At 42.8% G+C, this 25,964-nt stretch overlaps 1 protein-coding gene across 5 annotated transcripts in view; it reads left to right on the top strand.

Moving 5' to 3' along the window:
- Window positions 1-2,687: 2,687 nt before the first annotated feature.
- Window positions 2,688-25,964, top strand: part of ltbp1 (latent transforming growth factor beta binding protein 1) — a 452,733-nt gene continuing 429,456 nt past the window's right edge. For 3 of the 5 annotated variants that reach the window (XM_072264876.1, XM_072264872.1, XM_072264873.1), the window contains exons 1-2: window positions 2,691-3,455; window positions 4,560-4,630. In XM_072264876.1, coding sequence (XP_072120977.1) covers window positions 3,007-3,455; window positions 4,560-4,630 — 520 coding nt within the window. In that variant the 5' untranslated portion in view covers window positions 2,691-3,006. Of the gene's footprint in view, window positions 3,456-4,559; window positions 4,631-25,964 lie in introns of all 5 variants that reach the window. The other 2 variants (XM_072264871.1, XM_072264874.1) reach the window with 2 other exon arrangements.

Genomic DNA, 25,964 nt, shown 5'->3' with positions numbered 1-25,964 from the left:
TTTTTGACTATGTTTTCTATTCTCTCACTATCAAACAGTGTTTGATAATGGTAAATGATGCAAATTGAATATCTTCCATGAATGAGTTCTGATGAAATATCAATGACTTTAAGTATTACTTCTGCCTTTTCAGGCATGCTTTCTGACCTGCTAATATTTCCAGCATTTTACAGCCATAGAGCTGTACAGCATTAAAACAGGCCCCTCAGCCCAACACATCATGCCTATCTATATTCCATTTCCTTGAAATAATTCCATATCCCCCTATGATCTGTTTATTTCAATACCTGTTGAGAATTCTCTTAAATGTTCCTAAGTTTCCATTCCCCACTAAGTTTCTTAGCAGCTCATTCTGGATACTAACCACTCATATATGTTGAAAAATGTTCCCATTAAACCTCCTTTTGCTGTTTGTTGACTATAGCTCAGTGTTTAACACCATCATTCCCACAAACCTGATTGATAAATTACAGAATTTCAGCCTCTGTACCTCCCCCTGCAACTGGCTCCTCAACTTCCTAACCGGAAGATCGCAATCTGTGGGGGTTAGAGATAAACAATTTCCACCTCACTGACGATCAACACTGGTGCTCCACAGGGATGCCTGCTTAGCCCACTGCTCTACTCTCTCTACACCCATGCCTGTGGCTAGCATAGTTCAAATACCATCTATGAATTTGCCGATGATACAACCATTGTCAGCTGAATTTCAGATGGTTAGAGTGAGATATATAATTTAGTTGAGTGGTGTCGAAGCAAAACCTTGTACTCAACGTCAGCAAGACCAAAGAGTTGATTGTGAACTTGAGAAAGGGTAAGGTGAGGGAACACAAACCAATCCTCACAGAGGGATCAGAAGTGGAGAGAGTGAAGTCCTTGGGTGTCAATATCCCTGGACGCAAAATATCTATGCAGCTATAAAGAAGGCATAGCAGCGTCTATATTTCATTAGCAGTTTAAGGAGATGCCACCTAAGACATTTTAGGTACGTCAACTAAAACGCTCACAAATTTCTACAGATGTATCATGGAGGGCGTTCAAACGGGCTGCATCACCCTCTGGTATGTGGGTTGGTGGGGAGTCGGGAGTGTAGTGTGGCTACTGCACAGCATCGCTGTAAGATGCAGAGAATTGCGGCCTCCGTTGTATCCAGGACATCTTCAAGGAACGGAGCCTCAAGAAGGCGGAATCCGTCATTAAAAACTCCCGTCATGCCATTTTATTATTGTTACCGTCAGGAAGGAGGTACAGAAGCCTGAAGGCACCCACTCAGCGATTCAGGAACACCCCTCTGCCATATGATTCCTAAATGGACATTAGACCACGGTTACTTGGCCACTTTATATTGTCCCTAGTGTGTAGGTGAATGGAATCTGAGAAGAATATTTCACATGGAAAATTAGCGGGAGACGGAAATTACTCTAGAAGCAATATGAAACATTGCGTCGCAAACACGAGGAAATCTGCAGATGCTGGAAATCCAAAATGCTGGAGGAATTCAGCAGGCCAGGCAGCATCTACGGCAAAGAGTGAACAGTGGACGTTTCGGGCCGAGACCCTTCGTCAGGACTGGAAGGGAACCGGAGAAGGCAGGGAAATTGCTTGTTTCCTGGAAATCACAGTATTTCCCTTCCCCATCAATAAATCCCTGCCTCCTCCCCGCACTTTCATGGTAAAGTGCCCCGTGTTCTCTGCTACATTTCTTTCTTGTGTGCGCGTCCATGACAAATTGTTTGACCCAGGAGCCGCATACAACGTAGCGTTGCCTTGTTCTGCGCTAATTATCCGCAGCCTCACAAGTCGAAATGAATACTGCGGTAGCGAAGTGGCCACCCCCCTATCTGGGTTGGGCTCGGTTCAGTCTCTTCCTCTACCCATTTCGGAATGCCATTGATAACTTGCATGCATGTTGCGTGCTGCATCAGACAGGTTTAATAACGAAGCACAATGCTCCCCTAAGCGTTGGCAGCTGTTCGGAATTTGATAGTGTTGTGCTTGTCTGTGTGTGACTGGAGTTACAAAACTGCCGAAAACAAGCCGTGATATGCAAAGTTATCTCTCCGATTTGTATTTTGCCCGGGATTTGGATTTGATTACAATTCATATCGTGTAAATGCGGTGGTCCTCTCGACAGCAAGATGTTACAAGATACAGCCTTAATTTAATTGTAGAGAAAGGACCTGCATCCACAGTTATTACATGTAGGTTAAATACACCGGATTAAAGTGCAGAAATGGTTTTTTTTCCCCAAGATGCGGCAGCGCGCACTTTTTCACACGAGTTACCTCGCACTGGCCCTCGATAAATATTGTGCACTGAAATGAGCTGTAACCTAAGAGGCGCAGGTTGTTTTTTATACATATATAGATGAACTATTGCTGCTGTTTCTTGCCGGACGTAAAAGCATGGACCATACTGCAATACTTAAGAGCTTGTGGGAAACGCTCGCCGACCTCAGCGGGTGCGGGGGAGCCCACACTCCTTTTCCCCGAGCTATTCCAACTCCCACTGTGCTGATGCGCCGCGCGTGTTTTCCTGCCTGCAATTCTGCGGGAAAAGGGCAGTTCCAGTCCCAAATCCTCTTTGTGCTTGACGTCATGTCTGCCTGAGATTGGACGGCGAAACTGTGACTCCAACCCCCTCCCTAAAAAAAACTTTTTAAAATACTTTCAGTCTGTTCAAACTAAAATATTTTACAACCATCGCGATACCATCTGACATCTGCTGCCGTGTGTCTTTCTCCCTTATTTATTTATTTGCGCTCTCTTAGCTTTAGTTTAAAAAAAAATTGTAAAGGTATCTGTTCCTGGAGACTTTTGGCAGCCAGGGTTTTAAACTTTATATATAGAAAAAATAATATATTTATAACGAGACGCCTTAGGGCTTTGCTGAACAAGGAGAGCAGGGTAGCGTGTTTCGAGCGAGAACAGAAGTAATACTGAGTGGAGTCGAATTTCTTTAAACAGCAGCTTCCCCCTCCCTATAAGCCCCCTCCCCGAGATCGACATGGAGTGGATGAGGTACAGTGTATTACTGTGGCTGGTGTCTGTTTTCGAACCGCACCATGCCTGGGCTGACAAGAGGACCCTGAGGAGGATCACGTATGTGCTTCACCCGGCCAAATCCCCGCTCGGCGGCAGGGCGAGCGGCAGCAGCATCGGGCAGACCAGCGTCTCCTCCTTCGGCGCCAGGCACAGCTCTTCCTCCTCCTCTTACACCGTGCGGACGCAGGGCTCGGCTCCCGTGCTGCAGGTGAAGACGAGCTACAGGAGGGCTTCGCCTCAGGTCAGGACCCGGCGGATGGGCAAGGCGACCCCACATGTCCAACAGCAACAACAGCAGCCGCCGCTCGTCCACTATTCCTCTCAGCAGTTTTACCAGCAGCACCACTCCAAGCCACTCCAACAGCAGCCCGTCAGGCACCCCACGCAGTACCAAAAACAACAGCTTAACGGGTAAGGAGACCTCCCTTGACTCTATCCTTACTGTACATGTTTGACTTGTGTCAAAAGTATCACTAAACCCAAGCCTTTGGTCTTAGAACTCTCTCACTCAGTTTCGCCGGCTGATATTTAATGTGTCCCGCCATCCCTCAGATAGATCGGAATGGCTTTCACAGTGATTCATTTTATGCCCTTAACCCAGTGCTCAATGTTCTGGGCGAAAGTGCCCTTCAAGTGGCAAGGCAATAAGTATAATTACAGAACCAAACTTCAGGAAAATCCGATTTCTCACAGTTGAGGTCCCGAGAGTTTCGCTGAGTCCCAGATTGTTTCCTTCCTGTGACATACAACAAGTTGCACCTTTAACTCGTGCCCTCAGCAAGGGTGCGGAACCGCGCTCTGCATGGGAAATATCTGCTCACGTGCTCCGCAGAAACATTTGAAGCGTGTGTCGAACTTTCAACGCGGATTGCGTGCACCTCGGTACCGAGGCAGCTAAATTTGTTACTGTTGTGATTTTTTTTTGGGGGGGGGGCAAGGAACGCAACAAGTTGCATTTCTAGGAAGTTAAGTTGAATTAGACGCAGAAACACCGTGACCCTGGGATTTGTTATTGTCAATCATGACGCTAGAAACATTCTATTGCGAATCCTGAACCCGGACTTCACATTTGTGACGCTGCCTGGTCGAGCGATCCAGAATTTTTACTCCAGTTTTTTTGTTAAGTGTAATTGATGGTCTCAACAGGTTGATGTCCAGAATCTTGACCTAGAGAACTCTGATATTGACAAAGTTGATTCTAATAATTTTGGCATTGCAATTTTTGGCCTAGTGGTTTTAGCGACTAAAAACGTGGGCCTAAGGTTCTGTTCTTGATAGTGCATGAAAATAATGCACCTTTCATATTCTGTACAACTATACAGAGTAACATCTTGCATCTTTTGGAGACCTCTTAAAATAATCAGCGGTCGGGCACTGACATTAAGCTACCATTGAGTCTCACTGGAGATCTTTCTTTTGCGGGACAGTAGAGTTGCCAGTCGGATTACTGTAAGATACACATTGCATTAGTCGGTATCTTGTTCTTCTGATTAATCTGACGCTTGTGGTTTGCAGGGTTAATGTGTGCGGCGGTCAGTGCTGTCACGGGTGGGCTCAAGTTCCTGGCTCCCAAAGATGCACCAAACGTAAGTTACCTCAGTCCGCTACCTTGGCTTCCTGCCAAGTTATTTTTTTTTAAGAAGTTTTGAACCAATACATGGTGAGTGTCAGAGGAAGGAAATAACAGGGTTCACATTGCCGTCTGTAATGAAGCAGACCCTCACTGCAGTATCACGATGAAACGGCCAGATCAGAGTCTGCATCTCCATCTGTAATGCCATTCACTGCAGAAACTATATCTCCATCTGTGAGACCCAAACTCCATACCTTCATCAATGCTGACAGGCCCTGGACTCCTTATCTCTGGCTGGAGCAAGTCCATAGACCCCCACAAAGTTGCTGCTGCAGTTGATAAGAAGACCTATGGTATGTTGACCTTCATTAGTTGGGGCAAACAAGAGAAAACCTGCATGTGCTGGAAATCCGAGCAACACACACAAAATGCTGGAGGAACTCAGCAGGCCAGGCAGCATTCAGGAGAAGAGTACAGTCAGTGTTTTCGGCAGGACAATTCAGTTCAAGAACCATTAGGTTATGTTGCAGCTCTGTAAAACTCTGATCAGACCACACATAGAGTATTTTGCTCAGTTCTGGTCACCTCATTATAGGAAGGATGTGGAAGCTTTAGGGAGGGTGAGAGGGAGGTGTACCAGGACACAGCCAGGACTGGAAAACATGTCTTATAAAGAAAGTTTGAGCACAGAGTCTTTTCTCCTTGGAGTGAAGGAGGATGAGAGGTGGTATTAAGAGAGGCATCATTACATTGGTCAGCCAGTACCTGTTTCCCAGGGCAGAAATATCCAGTTTCAGAGGATATCCATTTAAGGTGAGTGGAGGAAAGTTTAGGGAAGATGTCAGAGTTAAGTTTTTTACGCAGGGAGTGTTAGGTGCCACAGTGCACTCCTGGGGCTGGTAGTAGAACCTGGTACAATGGGGACATTTAAGAGAGTCTGAGATAGGCATATGGATGGGAAAAAAATGGAAGGTAATGGACAGTGTGGGAGGGAAAGGTTAGTGTGATCATGGAGTAGGTTATATGGGTCCACATGGTTATGTTTTCTGTCTTGTGTTCTATGGCTATCAGATGCAGACTCCATATCTCTATCTGTAGCCATGTCAGACTTTGACTCCATATTTCCACCCATATTTGACCCTATCTGGGACCCACTAGAGCCCTATGTCCAGTACTGGTCCTGCAAGGCCCCCACTGCACCCATTGACACTGCATGCTCGTTCTCCAGGCAGACATGGCCAGCAACCTACAACACTGTCAGGCCCAGTCTCCATATTTCCATCCATAACACTGCCACACTCAGACTGTACATCACGGGCACATCTAGACTCCATGTTCCCGTAAAAATGTCTCTGTCTGTGGCAGTTTTTTGACTCAGACCCCATGTCCTGGTAACACACAGGGCCAGACAACTGCTTTCAAATGCTCTGTCTATGGCACTATCAGACCCAGATTGCATATCTCCAACTGTGACTGTGTCAGATGTAGATTCTGTATCCCTGCCTGTAACACTGTCAGACTCGCATTCATTACCTGCGTCTGTAACAATGTCAGAGGTAGACTGCCCTGTTCAGACTGTAACAGCGTCAAATCTGGAAAGTGTATTGGTGTCCATTATACTTTGACTAGTGGTTCCCAACTTTTTGTATGACATGGACCCATACTATTAACCATGTGGATCCCCTGACATCTGTGTCAGGTTTGTCACTTTTTGGACTCTGACTCCATATTTGCATCAAACCCAGTCTTCATCTTTCTATCTGTAATGCTAGTTCTGAGTGTGTGCCTTGAGGTGCGAGTTTTAGCTTGGTTTCATTGGGATGCTCCTGGCAATCTGGATCCTGGCAATTAATTGCCTTAATGTGGTATGACTTAATCATATTATGCAATGTTCTACAATTTATGATGGAAGAGAAAAAAAAATATCCTGCGGGCTTGGGTGGGAAAGGTTGGGTTTTGCCTCAGTGTCTGAATCATGTGTTTCCTGGGAAAGAGGCCTTGGGTGCAGGTGGGTGGCAGCTGTGATTTCAGCTACAGTTTGTTCAGCCCCCTGCATGTGAATTAACAGCACTTGCAAGGAGTGTACTTTCATGGATTAATGGAAGCAACAGTAAAATAAAATGCTCTTAAACCCTTGAAATTAGTAGTAGGCCAGGATGGGTGACTTCATTGATAATTTCTTTCATATCCTAAGCCAGGAGAACACATCCATAAAACTTATTTGCTGTTCCGTCTTAAGAACTGAATTTGTTTTCATATCTTAATATCACTGGAACAGATTTGTTTTTTTTCTCTGTTCTGGTTGTTCTGTTGATAAGTTCTGATACAATGATAACTATCAACTGGTACTTGATCTTGGTGGGGTAAGTTTTACCTCCACACTCTCGAGGACAAACTGACAACATTGTGCTTTAAAGCACAGCCAGGTTTACTCTGTATTGAAGTCTACCGGAGTAGGTGTAAAACTAGCAGGCCTCCTGATCTAGTGGGTTCCGCTCCACAGGTGAATAATGTGAAATTCTGGTTTGTTTACTAAAGTCACAGCTGGTTTTGCAGAGGGGTTGTTACCTTTGTTCAGGATGTTGCCTGCTGAGTCACCATGTTTACCATCAACTATGCAAAGGCAGTCCAGTCCAGGAAAGGCTGGTACCGATGCATAATGATAATAGTTTCGGCTTGGTGATGTGCATTTCAGGAGACTGTGGGAAGCGATTCCTGTGATTCTCTATATCAGCCAGCATTGAAGGATGGAATATTGTGTGGAGTTAAACTGTATGTCAGTGCCTTTGAAGCTCATGATTTTATTACAAATTAAAAAAATTGTATACAGTGATTTAGCCCAAGAAGGCTGAATTAATAAAAAGAATTAAGCATAGTGGATTAGAGGACATTGCAGTAAAATCAATATCTTCCGCACATTAGACTAATGATTGTGTAATTCTCTTACTTCACCACGTAAAATATTGCAGGATATCATGAATAGCATGGAAATATATTAAATACTGTACTTGGACTCACTCTCCTGCATCCTGCCTGTCTCTGTGAAACTTGCCTTGTGTCATTAATCTCTGTTACACGTGTTTCTGTTTGTGCTTCCGTCTCATTCACACACGTGTGTATCCCACATAGTCCAACAGGATTTTTATAATCACTTGGGCCTCTTCCCAACCAGTCTATCATCTGCACTTGAATTTAGGTTCCATTGACTTCGTTCAATATTGCAGCTTGTTGGTATGACAAGACTTAGCTGGTGGTGTCCTAGGGAAGGCAGTGAAGTTTGTTTTGGCTGAGGGTACTATCATGTAATTCTAGTGTTACAAGTCTCTGAAATTTCTGTTTTATGAATGCAGCACACTCTTCATTAGAAAAATACAGATGACTCACCATAAAGAATGAAATGGAAACATTTAAGTGTTTGCTAGCTGCATTTCCTTAAAATATGATATTTTTTAAATTTCTGTAATTTCGAAAGCACATCATAAAACTGGCAGAGAAAAGGTATTTAAATACATTAAGATTAATAGATGGAAATCTTCATTTGTATGTTTTGGAAATTTGTACGGGGAATAAACAGGAATATGTCTTTTACGACAGACAGTTGCACAGGTAGATGAATTTGAGGTTACCACTAGATGGCACTGTTGGTGAGTGGTTTGGGATAATGCAAGATCCATCGCCATCACACACTTTTGAGTTGCTGCTCATTTAATTGCAAAGAACTGAGATAGAAATGTAAAGCATTATGTCTAAATGGCCCAGACCTAGGACAATATGGGAATGAAAGCGGTATTCCTTACGTCAGGCTGAAAAGCTGCTGATAATGGCTCTATTTGTCTTTGAGAACCATTGCAACTTTGACTAGGTATGAGTACAGCCACAACATCCTAAACTCATTTATATGTCAATTTTTATGCTGTTGTTTAAAACACCCTTAAAATTAAGCTTCAATAATTATTCACTGAGACTTGGGGGGCTTTCTTCTAGGGCACGAACCAGCAATTGCATCCAAATCTTAACAATTTTTGCCTAATTTGGATTTTGAGCAATAACAGAAAGAATATGTACAGAGAAGGCATGCTTTTTGAGTGACATCACCTTTCATGTTTATTTTTCTGATATAACATTACATCTCCAGAGCTAGTGGGCATAGCCTCAAAATTGAGGGGCAACCTTTGAGAACAGAAGTAAGGAAGAATTTTTTTAGCCAAAGAGTGGTGAATCTGTGGAACGCTGTGCCACGGATTGCGGTGGAGGCCAAGTCTGCGGGTATATTTAAAGCAGAAGTTGACAGATTCCTGATTGGTCAAGGCATCAAGGGCTATGGTGAGAGAGCAGGTGTATGGGATTGAATGGGATCCAGGATCAGCCATGATAAAATAGCAGAGCAGACTCAGGCTGAATGGCCTAATTCTGCTCCTATGTCTTATGGTCTTATCTCAAGTACTCTGCAAATTACAGATGAAGGCAAATTGTCAGTATAGGTTGAGTACGCTTTATCTGAAATTCCAAAATTCAAAAACCACCAAAACCCCCAAATTTTTTGAGCACTGGTATGACATTACAAATGGAAAATTCCACAAAATGTTGGGAAGGTTCCCAGGCAATGTGCAGGTCTCTGCACACTACTGACAGTTCTGAGAAATGACCTCACATACGTAATGAACAGAAGTTCATGAAAAATTACAAAACACTGCATAAAGCGAAAAATGAAGACCTCGATCGTGTACTGAAAGAGTGGCTTCATTAGTGTCGGAGTAAACGTGTATTGTTTAACGATATTCTGACCATGAAGGAGGCAAAGATTTATCACAACAAACTGAAAATTAAAGTTAATTGCAAATACTCAACAAGACGGTTGCAGAAATTTAAGAAAGGCATTAAATTTTCAAAGATTTGTGCTGGTAAAATCTCTGCTGATCACGAATCAGCAGAGGAATTTATTGATGAGTTTGCCAAGATCATCGCTGATGAAAATCTAGCTGCTGTATAGCTGCAGTAGTATGTACTGTATGTGTGAAGAACAAGTATAAGACAGACTGTTTACCGATAGTCAGTGATCCCAGGCTATCTCATTATATATTCCAAAATCTGAAAAAATTCAAATTCCCAGCCCCAAGCATTTTGGGTAAGGGGTACTTAACCTGTACTAACAAACATGACTCTAAGACAATGGTATATATACTTTTTCTTGACTTTTATGTTGAAGCTTAGGAATTTAACTATTAGTCATATACATCAGATTCTGCATTATTAGGGAACTGTATCATTATTGGGGTATATGTATTGCTAGTAAGGCGAGAATTTATCAACCATTCTTTACTGCCTTCCCGATGAGTTAGTTGCCTTTGTAAGCCCATGCACTGGAAGTACTCTCATGGTGTTGCTTGTGTAGGGTTTTGCAATTGATTGGAATTTTGCAATTCCATCCTTATTATAAACTTGCAGAATTAACAACATAAAGATCTTGCACTTGCATTCTGACTTTGATGTCACCATGACTTAACAGCCAATAAATTGCTTTTGTAAAGTGGGAATTGATCAGTCAATTTATGCGCAATAACTTCCTCCAAACAGTAGAGTGATAATGACCAGATCATCTATTTTAGCAGGGTTTCTCAACCAGGGTTTCGTGAGGGGTCGCTAGCGGTTCCGTGAGAGATCGTGATTGCAAAAATGAACGTTTTTTTGAACTTCGCGCGTTGCGTGATCCTGGCGCTTGCAGTGGTGGGCGGTGACTGAGCAACCCCGTTAGCAATCTCGTTAGAGATCTCTCAGCCCAGTATGACAGTGTGACAGTAGGACCGTGTTTATTTGATTGAGTCCATTCTCACTTTTTGACATGAGATAGGGGAGGCTGTTGAGCTCTGGACTGCACAAAGGGGGGTCAGTAAGTTGATGAGGAGCGTGAAGTGTGTTTTCCGAGCATTGAATGGACTTGCCCAACTTGGACTGTGACATCCAGTAAGAAGTTCTGGATGATGCTACAAAAATGGTTAACTTTATTAAATGAAGACCAGCTCACTTGAGAATGTTTAAAAAAACTGGACAAACAGCATAACAATCTCCTCCTACATTCAGAAATCTGGTGACCTAGCTGAGGAAGAGTTCATAATGGGGTGTTCGAGCTGAAAGGTGAATTGCAGGAGTACTTTCTAGAAAATAGTAGGCCATTTTGCTAAGTACTTTGAAGATGAAGAATGGCTGCAGAAACTAGCCTACTTAGCAGGCATTTTTCATCATATGAACCAGTTGAACAAATGTCTGCAAGGCTCAGGAGAGAGTGTTTTGACTTCAAGTGACAAGATTCTTGGATTTAAAAGGAAACTGTATCTTTGGAAAAATAACATTGTAAAAGGAAATCTTGAATTGTTTCCACTGCTGCCAGGGCTTGCTAGTAAGGAAGGATCAGAAAGTCTTGAGTCTTGTTGAAAACCACCTGGAAGAACTGCTGAACAAAACTGAACGGTATTTTTCCTCCCTTTCAACACAAGTGTGTGACAGGGTGAAGGTCCCTTTCTCTAAATCTTCTGCTCAGCCTGAGAACTTAACTTTGAGAGAAGAGGAAGAACTTTGTGAGCTGCAGTCTGATTGTGCACTCATGATGAGGTTTACTGATCTGTCCCTGGACAAGTTCTGGAAGTCTGTGAAAGAAGAGTATCTTGCCATTCATAGGAAAAACAATGAACATTCTGCTGCAGTTTTCAACTTCTTACATGTGTGACCAAGCTTTTTAACAAGTATCAAGAGCATGGATAAAAGCCATCTCATTTCAGTTGATGTTGAAATCTGTGTGTGCCTATCTCAAGTTCAACCCAGAATTGAGTATTTGTGCAGCAAAAAAACAAGCACAGGTTTCACATGGTAGACCGATATTTGAGCCTGATCATGCCACTTGGTTAAAAAAAACGTTTTTTCAAAGTCTTGTATAAAAATTGTGTCTTAGTTTGTATTTTAATTCATACTGCTTTGGCTTATGCTTTTTAGTAACTTAACTATTCAACATTGTCAATAAATTTTTATGTTGTAAATAGCATTAATTAAAATCAATTTAGAACCTTTATTTAAATTCAATCTACAGAGCCTACCTTTAGAAAAGTTAAATCCCATTTTGGCTTAAGCTAGTTATTTAACAGAAATTTATTACATTTGCTTTATTAAATTTTAAAAATTTATTAAAGGAAAAGAAAGAGATTAATTTCAAGAAAGGTAAGGTAATCTTAACTACCTGTTTTTTTTTCAAGAGAAGTTGGCTAAAAATTAATTCTTTACTGAAAAGAGTATTATTTTTGGATTATTGTATCTACAACCTACAGATCATGTTAGCATACTGTGAGCTGTAGATACAATAATTTTTTTTACGTAGGGGTTCCCTGAAACCAGAAAATTATTTCAAGGATTCCGCCAGGGCAAAAAGTTTCAGAAAGGCTGGTTTATAGGAACACTGGTGGCAGAGCACATATTGGCCAGGGCTCTGAGTTATGTGAGCATTTACTTCTACTTACAAGGAGGGTCATACCTCTTTTTAACATTTCTGCAAGAAGAAGGAATCTCGAACTGTAGTATTTGTACCTCAGTGATATTTAAATAAAAATCTCTCAAAAGATATGACTGAACAATTTGAAAAAATAAACTGCAATTAGGAGGACGCCATTCCCTGATTAAACTTGAGTTATAGAGTTGACATGGACTGTAACAAGGTAATTTAAGTATTCAGAGTCAAAAGTTGTAACAGAATTAAAGATATTTTTATATTCAAACTTTGAAACGTGGACAGGAATCACAAGAAAAGCTTAACAATCAATATTGAAATAGCTGGGTATTTATTTCTGAAAGTTTCAACTGAGTATTAGATTGAGAAATTTTATCTAGGTGGTACTTTCCATGATAATTTAAGTAATTCATTGATTTTTCTTTTGCATTTCATTCATCATCATGAAAGATCTGACATTGTTTAGCATTTTATTCTGTGCTAATCCTGCCCACCAATGCCAGAATGATGTTGTTCATAAGTCTATATTACCAATATATATATATATATATATATATATATCTGAAGCCCTGTATTTACTGACTCTTTGCTTAAACTAACATTAGTTGTTTAACAATTGATATCCAAATTAAACATACAGTCGAAATAAATTATCTGCAGAAGTAGCTGAATTCATTAAAGGTAAGTCCAGTGTCCAGTCCAGTTTTTCATTCAGAAGTATGATATAGATTCAAGTGGAGAATCTGGTAACTGACCACATATAATTCTCCCTTAAGTCCCCTGATATGATTTTGCCAATAATAGTAAATAAAGATTTTTTGCATAATGATTTTATGTTGTCTGGCATATTTCACTGTCATTCTGCTGTCTAATCTGGAATGAGTATAAATATTCATAGTTTGGAAAAGCGACAGTCTTTAAATTTAAAAATTCAAATATCAAAGTTTATTAGTTCTTATTCCCACATGCATAATATTATCCACACAGCTCCTGAATCATTTCATCTGCTGTGGAAACTCTCATTTATGTCTTGCTTACCAATAGACTCTGGCTCTGATTCTAAATGCCTGCTCTCTTTAAACTTAAACTCGCCCATAACTCTGCACCTGTGACCCAGTTGACACACCTGCTTGCTCAGCTACACTGGCTCTCAGTTACATTTGTCCCTTACTTTCAGATGTTTGCTGTTGTTTTGGAATCTTCTTCTTTTTGTCTCAGAAGTCCCAATCTCTGTAACCTCCTCCACCTCTATAATCCACCTGTTCTGCCCTAATTCAGGGCTGTCGATCGTCACCAAATTTTATTGCTCAGCACTGGCTTCAGTGGACACTGCCCAGTTGTGGAATCTGCCGTTTACCTGCTTCCTCCTGTTTGACAATCATTGAAACTGTCTTTTTTGACTAATCTTTTGATTGAGTGCCTTAACATCTCCTTAGGTGCCAGTGGAGTTTATTTGACTGTGTACCTTTGAAGTACCTTGGGTGTTCTTTGCATTAAAGGTGTAAGGTTAATTTTCTTACTGGAAACAACCATTAACAAGCCGCTAGAGGTGTCTGTCAATGTCCCTGCTGCCTGTATTGTAGTGTATAGTACTGTGCAAAAGTCTTAGGCATATATTTACAGAGAGGGTGCCTAAGACTTTTGCATAGTACTGGAGTAATTGTATGACACTGCTGTAAAAAAAAACAAACAAATTTCATGACATATGTGTGTGATGATAAACCTGATTCTGATATGGGTCTCTATTGTGGACAGAGAGTGGGAAGGGGACAGGGAGAGGGGAATCATGGTTGGGAAAAGGGGAAGGGAGAGGGGAGAGAGTGGGAAGGACCAGATGACCTCGCCTGGTGTCTCAAGGGACTCCTTCTCTGCCACCTGTTCCACACCCCTCCCATGGCGCTCCAGCCTCGACATTCACAACATCCTTCGCTCCCGCCAGATTTACAAACTCTCTCTTTACTCCATGTTGACAAATACAGTATGTAAAATAGGAAGGGTTCGTGTGTATGTATCCCAGAGCAGCTCTTAAAATCATCGCTGGTGAGATAAAGGAAAGGCATATTGCTGAGAGAGACATTAGATCATTGGCAAAAGAGCCAGATGGGAGATGAGAAGAACTTGTTTTACACCGGTGAGCTGAAATGATCTGGAATCCTGAAAGGGTGGTAGAAACAGCATCAATAGGAACACCCAAATGAAAAGGAACGTAAATACTTGGAAGTTTCCATAGCTACAGGGTAAGGTTGGGGAGTGGGTGAATAGCACTTTCAAGCACTGGCACAATCGTAATGCATCAAATGTGCCTTTGTGTAGCTCTGATTCTGTGTTCAAGGTTTAGATCAAAAGGGTGGGTCTTATTACTTTGGCCTTTAGCTAAATAAAGTAGTAAATTCTTGCCCCATTTTAATTGATAATAAACACAATTGGAGGAAAGAGAAATTAACCTGACCTTTTACTGTGCCCCGTAGATATTGTGAAATGATTGATACTCCTGTGGCTTTGATCACTAAATACGGCTGCAGAATCTGGTGGTGAATTATTCTGCAATAAGAAGTGGGAACTATTGATATTGTAATAAATATGTGAGCACATTTTCACAGTTATTAAGCATGTAGTTAAAAATAAAATGGATGAAGTTTGTGAAGACAGGTGTGGACTCCTTAATATAGTTAAAGTGTTGAGCAGTGGGAAGTTTAAGTGAGTTGTCATGTGACATGCTGTAATAGAATTTCTGTTTATATATGCAAGAGAACAAGCTTTTGATATTGTGGTGTTCACCGAGCTTGGTGATTAGCTTGCAGATTTCTCATCTCCAGTTGAGGTGACGTCCTCAGTACGTGGTCGTTGTGGTGTTTCTCCCTGGGAGTGCTCGTGTTTAGATGGGGCCCCATTCACTCAACTTGGTCCCGCGTGGCTACCCCTTCAATTGACCTTTGAACTCTGGCTCGCATTTCTTTGGCTCTTTGGAGTTCGTAGATGGTGTCTGGATGGGGCCTATATAAACCTATATTTGTCAAGATTGGTGAACATTGCAACATCCAATGCCTCGACCTGAGCTACCAATATTCAACACCATCTTAAGAGAATAAGCTCTCCATTAAAACAATGTAGGGTGAATTAAACAGGTTTGGTATTGTTGGAATGAAATGACTGCCCAGTGGTGTGTGAAAGTTTGTTGAAAGGAAAGAAGAAGAATAGGTAGAGTTTCTTAAAGATTAAGATTGTCATAATGCAGGAGGAAGTCCTTGGCCTATTAATATGCTAAAATATCATCTGTCCAAAGACTCGTGTATTAATATATAGTGACACTATAGTCAAATATAGTGACTCTAATTACATTTCTTTTCCACATGTCAGGATTGGAAGAATAAATCTTTCAAAGCTCATATCAGCACTCACCATTGAACTACCTTGATAAATGCATTTAATAACTTGTTGATGGTTGGCAACCAAAAATAACTACAGAATGAGAGAAACACTAAACACAAACAAGCGAGAATCTGTAAATGCTGGAAATCCGAGCAACACACACAAAATACTGGAGGAACTCAACAGGCCAGGCAGCATCTGTGGAAAAGAGTAAGCAGTCAATGTTTCGGGCTGAAACACTTCGGCAGGACTGGAGAGAAAAAGACAAGTAGAGTTAAAAGATGGGGGGGAGGGAGAGAGAAACACAAGGTGATAGGAGAAACTGGGAGGGGGAGGGATGAAGTAAAGAACTGGGAAGTTGATTGAGAAAGAGATACAGGGCTGGAGAAGGGGGAGTCTGATAGGAGAGGACAGAAGGCCATGGAGAAAAGCAAAGGGGGGAGGAGCACCAGAAGGAGGCAATGAGCAGTCAAGGAGATCAGGCGACAGAGGGAAAAGGGGATGGGGAATGGTGAAGGAGAGGGGGGTGGGGCATTACCAGAAGTTCGAGAAATTGATGTTCATGCCATCAGGTTGGAGGCTACCCAATTGGATCACAAGGTGATGTTCCTCTAACCTGAGTGTGGCCTCATTGCAACAGTAGAGGAGGCCATGGATAGACATATCTGAATGGGAAAGGGAAGTGAATTAAAATGTGTGGCCACTGGGAGATCCTGCTTTTTCTGGTGGATGGAGCATAGGTGCTCGGTGAAGCGGTCTCCCAACCTACATTGGGTCTTACCTATATACAGAAGGCCACACTGGGAGCACTGGACCCAGTAGGTGATCCCAACAGACCCACAGGTGAAGTGTCACCCCACTTGGAAAGACTATTTGGGGCCCTGGATGGTAGTGAGGGTTGAGGTGTAGGGGCAGGTATGGCACTTGTTCTGCTTGCAAGGATGAGTGCCAAGAGAGAGATCAGTGGGGAGGGACGAATAGACAAAGGAGTCGCGTAGGGAACGACCCTTGCGGAAAGCGAAAAGTGGGAGGGAGGTGAAGATGTGCTTGGTGGTGGCATCCCAATGGAGATGGTGGAGGTTCCAGAGAATTACGTGCTGGACGCAGGGGCTGGTGGGGTGGTAGGTGAGGACAAGAGGAAACCCATCCCTGGTAGGGCGGCGGGAGGATGGGGTGAGAGCAGACATGCGCGAAATGGAAGAAATGCAGTTGGGGGTTGCGTTGATGTTGGAGGAAGGGAAGCCCCTTTCTTTGAAAAGGAGGACATCTCCTTCATTCTAGAATGAAACACCTCATCCTGAGAGCAGATGAGACAGAGGAATTGAGGGAAGGAGGATGGCGTTTTTACAAGTAGCAGGGTGGGACAAGGTGTAGCCTAGGTAGCTGTGAGAGTCCGTGGGTTTGTAAGGGACATCAGTGGATAAGCTGTCTTCAGAGACGAAGACAGAGAGATTGAAAAAGGGGAGGGAGGTGTCAGAAATGGACCAGGTAAATTGGAGGGCAGGGTGGAAGTTGGAGGCAAAGCTGATGAAGTCGATGAGTTTCACATGGGTACAGGAAGCAGAACCAATGCAGTCGTGGATGTAGTGTAGGAAAGTATGAGGCGGCCACCGGTGTAGGCTTGAAAGGGACAAAGGTGAGGCCCTTACTGAGGACAGAGTGCTGTGCCTCAGAGGGGATGGTGAAAACCTGGCACGGATGAGAGCTGGGATGACTATACATAATTCCGTTTTTATTTGTATGGACACTTTGGAGGCCTTGATTTCAATTCATGACTTAGTACCAGTGTGGCTCAGCTTGTGGCCCTCCATCATTATGAAGTCTAGGCCTTCTCTATGCAAGTACCTCTTCAAATACATTTTAAGTGTTGTAATTATGTGTGCCTCCACCACCTCCTCTGGCAACATGTTCCAGATATTCACCACCCTCTGTGTGAGAAGCTTATGTTTCAGATCTCCTTACATTTCTCCCTTCCTGCCTTAACCCTGTGCCCTTTAGTTCTAGACACACCCTCTCCCACCCCTAAGGAAAAGGTTTCTGAATTTGTACCTTATCTATCTACTTGATAATTTTGTAAATCTTTATGAGATCACCTGACAATATGCTACATTACACTGAGATTAACCCCATCTTGTCTAGTCTCTCATTATAACTACAGTCTCCTATTTCATGCAATAGCCTGGAGAATTTCTTCTACCCTCTGTTGCTACCATATCCTTCTTCTATACAATATAGTACAGTCAAATCAGTGCTTTCTACAGCTACAACAAGGTGGCCCATGATGAATACCGAAGTAACAAGGGTGTTTGTGGATGTTGAAGGACAGGGCTAGGTGTGCTTTCCTCTCATCTATTTGTGATGAAATATATTTATCCCTTTAATGTTCAGAGTAAATTTATTATCAAAGTCACCATATCCTATCTTCTGATTCATTTTCTTACAGGCATTCACAGTAAAAGTGAGAAATGCAATACAATAGAATTTGGTGGTGGGGTGGAGATTTGTCTCTACTAAGGAGGCGTAAGGCACTCTTTCCCTCTTCTAGCCTGTAGGTCACCCTCAGGCAAGGTGTAGCACCTGCTTCGCCCCTGGTCAGGGTCATGTGAAGCCGTAGAAGCAGTTGATCATGTGAGTAGCTGGTGCACGTCACAAGTCCTGGTTATGCAATCAGTGACACCAGGCAGACAATCTCTGATGAATATTGATAATGACTGGGGTCACCCATCCTGTAAAGACACTGCCCAGAAGAAGGCAATGGCAAACTCTTACTGTGGGAAGATTTTGCTGGGAACAATCGGTAGTCATGGAAAGACCGTGATCACCCACATCATATGACACGGCACATAACGAGCGAGCAAATAGAATCAATGGAAACCACACACAAAGGCTGACAAACACCCAACATGCAAAAGAAGACAAACTAAATAAATAAATACTACCCAGAACATGAGCTGTAGACTCCTTGAAAGAAAGTTGTTAGGTTGTGGGATCGGTTCAGAGTTGAAGTGAGTGGTTCAGGAGCCTGACAGCTGACTGGTAATAACTGTTCCTGAACTTGATGGCGTGGCACCCAAGGCTCCTGAACCTTGTGCCTGATGGCAGCAGTGAGAAGAGAACATGGCCTTGATGGTGAGGGTCTTTGATGGTGCCACTTTTTTTTAGGCTTTTCCATTCATGGGTATTGCTGTTTCCGTACCAGGCTGTGATGCAAGCAATCAGGATGCTCTACTGTGCATGTATGGAAATTTGTCAAAGTTTCAGGTCATGCTGAATCTGCACAAATTTCTGAGAAATGTGGATGCTGCATAAATGTTTGCGAATGGCCTAGTTCTGCTTAACGTCTTATGGTCTTATGCCAGGTTGTGGCACCTCAGTGGCAGATCAGATACAGAATAAAGCCCCAGAAACTTCAAAATTTATCTGAAAGAACAGAAGTTGCCTTAAAAAATCGTCACATTGCAAAACTGATAACCTCCCTTTTCGTGTCTTCATAACCACTGAGTCCCAATCTTCCTGTTCTCTGCCTGTTTGCGACTGGATCAGTTTAGCTTCATGCAAGCCTCTGGCTCCCTTACCTCTGCTTTGCCTATTCCTGCTCAGCTTGTTTATTTGGTTGGGTATTTTAATGTTTACAGCACCAGGCACTTTGCAGTATTTTTGCCTTTGATTCATCTCTCGACTTAAAGTGTCATGAGAGTTAGGTTTCCTAACGTAATATTCTTTAATGGGAAGACCTTGGTAGAACCAACACAACTGTATCAAGCTGAATACAGAACTTGGTCTTCAGGACAACCAAGTCTGATTTGTTTCCCAACTTTCTTTGAATATTGAAGGTTTATTGAAATTACTCTACACTGTCATGTGGATAACTTACTTTAAATATGACTCTCATAAATAAGAACTGGGCAGAGCAGGAGGAAATTAGAAAAATATTGATGCAAGTACTGGTTTGGTTTTAATAATGGCAAGGGCAGGGGGAAATCTTTGCTTATGCATTTCACGGTGTGACTGTGCTGGAGTCTGGACAATCTCATTTAAATTGGCAATCCAAATTTAACGCAGTTACAGGCAAATTTGTGAAGAGTTCCTGAGATATTTTGAGATTTATTAGATTGATATCTCTGGGAATGGGTCCATTTCAGGGTTGGAAAGGAATATAACCAGGTAAATAAGGCAGGATGCCAATGTAAGCAATACACTTCCTTCTGGAAGGAGCCTTCTAAAGTGGTAATTGGATCCTTCTGGGACTTTTGACACAACTTAGGTGTGTGGGATAGGCTGGTCCCCTAGAGAAAGACATCTCCCTTCCACCAGTGAGCTAAGAGGGATAAATTTTTAATGATTGATTGCTTTGTATTTATTTGATAGAGCACATGAGATTAGCTTATTGTGAAGGAAGTTGGGATACAGTACATGTTTATTAAAATCATAGTGCAACTAAAGATGACTGCACTAAATGACTACAGGGATTATTTGTTGGTGGTTTTGTATTTTTATTAGCTAGATGAAATGGAAGGAAGCCCCGTTTCATTTTTAAAGAGTTGCAGTAATCTGATGTTCCAAATTTATATTTGGACTCTTAAGATGCATAGAAAGAATTTACCTCCACGTCCCCTACCTTCTGCATATGCTAGTTACATGTACCATGTGAGGCTGAGTGTTACCTCCGTCCTCTTTGGAGTACATAGCCTAATCTGTTAGTGATGTCTATGTTCTATGTGGTGTGCATGCTACAGAGGAAAGTGCACATTGTCTCGATCGTGTCTCCTTAACTGCGTGGTATTCACAGAAGCCAAGCTGAAGAGATGCCTTTTATTGCTTGACCCCAAAGGAAAAGGACACATTTTAAATAGAACCTCCCAAATTTGATTGATTGCATTCAAAACTGCTGTTTTTAGTCAACAAAGTAATTTCTTCAAGAAGTACAGTACTTTGCAAAGGTCTTAGGTGCATAAGTATAGCTAGGGTGCCTAAGACTTTCGCACAGTACTGGATTTGTCAATGTGAAGCAGGGAACGAGTATGTGTATCTGGCGGGAACAAAGGATGTTGGGAATTGTGAGGGTGGACTGCCACGGGAAGAGTTTGGGACAGGTGGCAGAGAAGGAGTGCTGGGGCGGGTGAAGACACACCCAGCCTGAGAGAGTCCAGGCAAAGTAATTTGATTCTAACTAATTGGTTTATTGACTATTACAGAATGTCTCTCTGGTGCGTCCTGCTCTCTCCCCTCTCCCTTCCCCTTTTCACAACCATGATTCCCCTCTCCCTGCCCCCTTCTCACTCTCAGTCCACAATAGAGACCCATATCAGAATCAGGTTTATCATCACTCACGAATATATCATGAATTTAGTTTTTTTTTACTGCAGCAGTAGAGTGTAATAAAATAACTATAGAAGTGCAAGAGTTTTAGGCACCATAGTGATATATGTGCCTCAGACTTTTGCACAGTAGTGTAATCATCAAATCTGACAGTAACTTTTTTCTTGCAGCCAATACTAATATGATAATGGTCAAATAATGTTTTCCTGGTCTTTATTGAGGATGAGGTATTGTTCATAAAACAATAAAAGGTTCCCTGCTCTTTGCACCAAATGTTCTGGAATTACTTACATCCACCTGAGTGAGTGGATGGGAACAAAAGAGACCGCTCGTGCTGGACTCCGGAGCAAAAGACAAACTGCTGGAAGAACTCTGTGTGTCAAGCAGCATCTGTGTAGGAAAAGGAATGTTTGACCTCAGTTTAAGAATTAATTTTAGAAACTGTTGCACTGAAAGCTACCCCATGAGAATATGCTCCTTACTGAGCTCACTCACTAGTCCCCATGCCCTTCTTGGTAACTACCAGTGCAATGCACTCATTTAGGACCGTGTCTTACACCCCTCAAAGCACACGTTCCCTCCTTTATCCTTGAGTGGTCCTGCCCTCTCCCTAGTTACCCTCTTGCTCCTGATATATGTACAGAATGCCTTGGGATTCTCTTTAAACCTACTTGACAAGCACTTTTCGAGGCCTCTCCAGGCTCTCTCATTTCCCTTTTGAATTCACCTCCAGCTTTTTTATAATCCTCAAGGGCTGCATTTGATTTTAGCTCTCTGACTTTTTCCTTTCTGACACTTCCCTTTTTCTTCTGGTCTAAATTCACCTCTCTTGTAATCCAATGTTCTCTCGCTTTGCCGTCCTTGTCCTTGCTTCCTACTGGATAGATGTAACTGGTCATTGTCTTACCACAATGAGTAGTTATGTTTCTTACAGTAATGTTTCTTGAGAGAGAGATATTGGCCAAGTCCCAAAGTATAGCTCCCCTGTGCTTCTTCAAAATAGCATTGCAACATTCATCTGATGGAGCAGGAAAAAGCCAGAATAAGAAAGTGGCGGGGGGGGGGGCGGGTTGGTGGTGAGGGGAAGTGATATAAGCTAGAAGGAGATAGGTGAAGTCTAGTAGGTGGGGGAAAAGGGGGGTGAAGTAAGAAGATGAGAGGTGGTGTGGAAAAGGTAAAGGGCTGGAAGAAGAAGGCATCTGATAGGAGGGGAGAGTGGATCATAGGAGAAAGGGAAGGAAGAGGGGCATCAGAGGGAGGTGATAGGCAGGTGAGGAGAAGAAGTAAGGGGGGACCAGAGTGGGGAATTGAACAAACAGGAAGGGGAAGAGGGAAGAATTTACCAGAAATCGACGTTCATTTTTACCTAGACGGGATATGAGATGCTGCCCCTCCAACCTGAGGGTGGCCTCATTGTGGGTCTTGGCCTGAAACATCAATTCTTCATTTCTCTCCATCATTGCTGCTTGACCTGCTGAGTTCCGCCAGCATTTTGTGTGTGTTGAAGTAGATTTCCAGCATCTGCAGAAGCTCTTATGTTTATAACCTATTAACCCGTATGTCTTTGGAATGCAGGAGGAAACTGGAGTGCCCAGAGGAAACCTACTCAGTCTCAGGGAGAACATACAGGCTCCTTACAGACAGTGGCGGGAAATGAACCCGGTTCACAGGCGCCATAATGGCGTTACACTACTATTGGTAACTTAAAACTTCCTCAGCAGTGCCAGAAAATCTTGTGAAGATGAAACCTGCTCTGAAAAAGAGTTTGAGTAGGTCTTCTTTTTATTTTCCCATTACTTACTCACTAGTTTGTGTCCTGTTTATGACAGTATTTATAAATTAAACACACATTCGGTGAGAGACATTTCAGGTTACTTGAGTGTGTGCATGTGTTCATACTGAACCAATTAATGGTGAACTTCCTTTTCACCTCATAGCAGCTAATTATTTAACACTGTACTTAAGTAAGGGTATTCAAGTCCTAATTTAAAAATATACCCCTAATTACTGGAAAACTCAAGACAGAAAACCTTAAGGAGTAATTTTGAAAAAATAACAACTGTGATAATCTGGTGCTAGGCTGAGTCCTCATTGTGGATGTCTTGGAGAATTTTTCATTTCAAACCCCCTGGTTTCCTTGGCTGCGTAAGTCCAAGGAAGGCGTTCTCTGGTCCACCAAACTCGTGAGATTGAAACAGCTGTTCCACCCCAAAACTCTGGTTTGTGGGGATGCTGTGTAATTTGCTACCGTGTTACAAATTAGTACCACGAAATAACAAGACAGTACACTGCCTATGATTAAGGGGATTATATTTATTAACCTTAACTGAAGGGTTAGTAAAGAAAAACAAAAAAGAAAAAGGCCCATTTTAATTAAACGGTCAAATGCGCACAAATTGGAGCTCAACGCTTCACCGATATTCTCTGATCCTCAATTGACCTTGGCATCTGGATCCATCAAATCATGGTCCTGCACGGCCTCTCCAGCGTCTTCTCTCTACTTCTCCTGCCGAACAAAAGCCCCAAGTCTGACCTTAGTGTCCCTCACCAAAAACCTCCCCCCCAGTTCCACCATCCTAATTGGATGGCACACTCATCATCCCTTATCTTCAACGATAACCCAAACAGGCTGAAAGCAGAACAAACTGCTCTTAATCGAACTGCTAAATGCAATACCTACAGCATAGCAGCAAAAATTGAACCAGGGCATTACATGTTGTTGACTGATTCAAGAATTTTCATCATTTTCTTTGAGTTTTAAAGGAACTCTGCTGGCTTTTAGCCACATCCTTTGAAGGTTACGACTAATCAGTCTCCTTTGCTATTTCTTTCAAGCATTCTGTTCAGACATGTGAACAATGCTGGATGGTTTGGAATCTGATTTTGAGCAATTATGTTGAAGAAGATAAATATTTTGTAATGGATTAATGTGTAGATTTGACTGCTTCGCAGGATGGAACTAGTAAAATATATTCACATTTTTATGTTTATACATTTTTAAAATTTGCATTTAAAAATACAATGTATTCAAATCTCAGGCAACACACATCAAAGTTGCTGGTGAACGCAGCAGGCCAGGCAGCATCTCTAGGAAGAGGTACAGTTGACGTTTCAGCCGAGACCCTTTCTGCTTTCTCTAGGATCTCCCAGTGGCCACACATTTTAATTCCACATCCCATTCCCATTCTGACATGTCTATCCATGGCCTCCTGTACCTTAAAGATGAAGCCACACTCAGGTTGGAGGAACAACACCTTATATTCCGTCTGGGTAGCCTCCAACCTGATGGCATGAACATCGACTTCTCTAACTTCCGCTAATGCCCCACCTCCCCCTCGTACCCCATCCGTTATTTATTTTTATACACACATTCTTTCTCTCACTCTCCATTTTCTCCCTCTGTCCCTCTGACTATACCCCTTGCCCATCCTCTGGGTTTCCCCCCCGCCTTGTCTTTCTCCCCGGACCTCCTGTCCCATGATCCTCTCATATCCCCTTTGCCAATCACCTGCCCAGCTCTTGGCTCCATCCCTCCCCCTCCTGTCTTCTCCTATCATTTTGGATCTCCCCCTCCCCCTCACACTTTCAAATCTCTTACTAGCTCTTCCTTCAGTTAGTCCTGACGAAGGGTCTCGGCCTGAAACGTCGACTGTACCTCTTCCTAGAGATGCTGTCTGGCCTGCTGAGTTCACCAGCAACTTTGATGTGTGTTGCTTGAATTTCCGGCATCTGCAGAATTCCTGTTATTCAAATCTCAAGTTCCTTTCTTTTAAAGTGTGGCACGTGGCCAAGTGGTTAAGGCATTGGACTAGCGATCTAAAGGTCGTGAGTTCGAGCCCCAGCCGAGACAACGTGTTGTGTCCTTGAGCAAGGCACTTAATCACACGTTGCTCGGCGACGATACTGGTGCCAAGCTGTATGGGTCCTAATGACCTTCCCTTGGACAACATCGGTGTCGTGGAGAGGGGAGACTTGCAGCATAGGCAACTGCTGGTCTTCCATACAACCTTGCCCAGGCCTGCGCCCTGGAGAGTGAAGACTTTCCAGGCGCAGATCCATGGTCTCGCAAGACTAACGGATGCCTTTATTATTTATTCTTTTAAAAGGATTTTTTTCTCTCTGTATATTTGTAAATTCTCCTGTACCTGTCCGGGTGGATTACACTTGTCTAGTGTTGGTGCGGCATGGTAGTGTAGTGGTTAGCACAACGCTTTACAGTACCAGTGACCCAGGTTCAATTCCCACCACTGTCTGTAAGGAGTTTGTACGCTCGCCCTGTGACCACATATGTTTCCTCCAGGTGCTCTGGTTTCCTCCCACATTCCAAAGATGTACCAATTGGTAGGTTAAGTAGTCATTGTAATTTGTCCTGTGATTAGGCTAGGATTAAATCGGGGGATTGCTGGGCTGGAAGGGCCTATTCCGTGCCCGCATCTTAATAACTAATTATTCACAATCCATTTCAGCAATTTAGCTGAGATAGTTTCAGGTTTACTGCTGAAGCAAAATTAAGTGGAATGCAATTAGGATGAAGAGGCAAAGAAGCATCGAGGGTACAGAGACAAGCTGAAACATGGCCGATGAAGAGACAAGCTGAGTGAGTGGGCAGAAACATGGCGGGTGGAGTGCGATGTGGAAAAATGGTGGTGATATGTGGCACAGCAAGGAAGAGGGAAGGTGGCTAGGATAAAAAGACGGAAGGTAGCAGGAGCTGGTTGGGCGATGGGTAGAGCCAGGTGCGGGGGTGATGGTCAGATAAAGGAGGGAATGATGCCAGAAGCTGGGAGAAGAGAGGCGGGAGTGACAAAGTGCTCAGGGAGATGGAATCTGATAGGAGAGGATGGTGAATCATGGAATAAACAGAGAGAGATGGGGAAGAGAACTGGTGGGAGGAGAGTGTGGGTGATAGGCAGATGGTCGGGGGTGGGGGAGAGACATGGGATGATGGGGACCGGTTGGATCAATCGGAGAAAAACGGGCAAAGGTACAAAGAGAATACTTACTGGAAGTGTGAGAATTCAATGCCCATTCTGCGAGGTTGGAGATTGACTGGACTATGAAGTGTTGTTCCAGGTGCCTCACTATCATGATTCAGGGCTCAGAGTTTGGAGTTTGATTCTGGGTCCTCGGTCAGCAAGTTTGTATGTTCCTTCTTGTGCACGTGTATCTT

Source organism: Mobula birostris, chromosome 8 (genome assembly GCF_030028105.1).
Source record: "Mobula birostris isolate sMobBir1 chromosome 8, sMobBir1.hap1, whole genome shotgun sequence".
In the NCBI taxonomy this organism is placed as follows: domain Eukaryota; kingdom Metazoa; phylum Chordata; class Chondrichthyes; order Myliobatiformes; family Myliobatidae; genus Mobula; species Mobula birostris.
The sequence above is the reverse complement of the archived record's forward strand: the minus strand, read 5'-3'. Positions and strand labels throughout refer to the sequence as shown.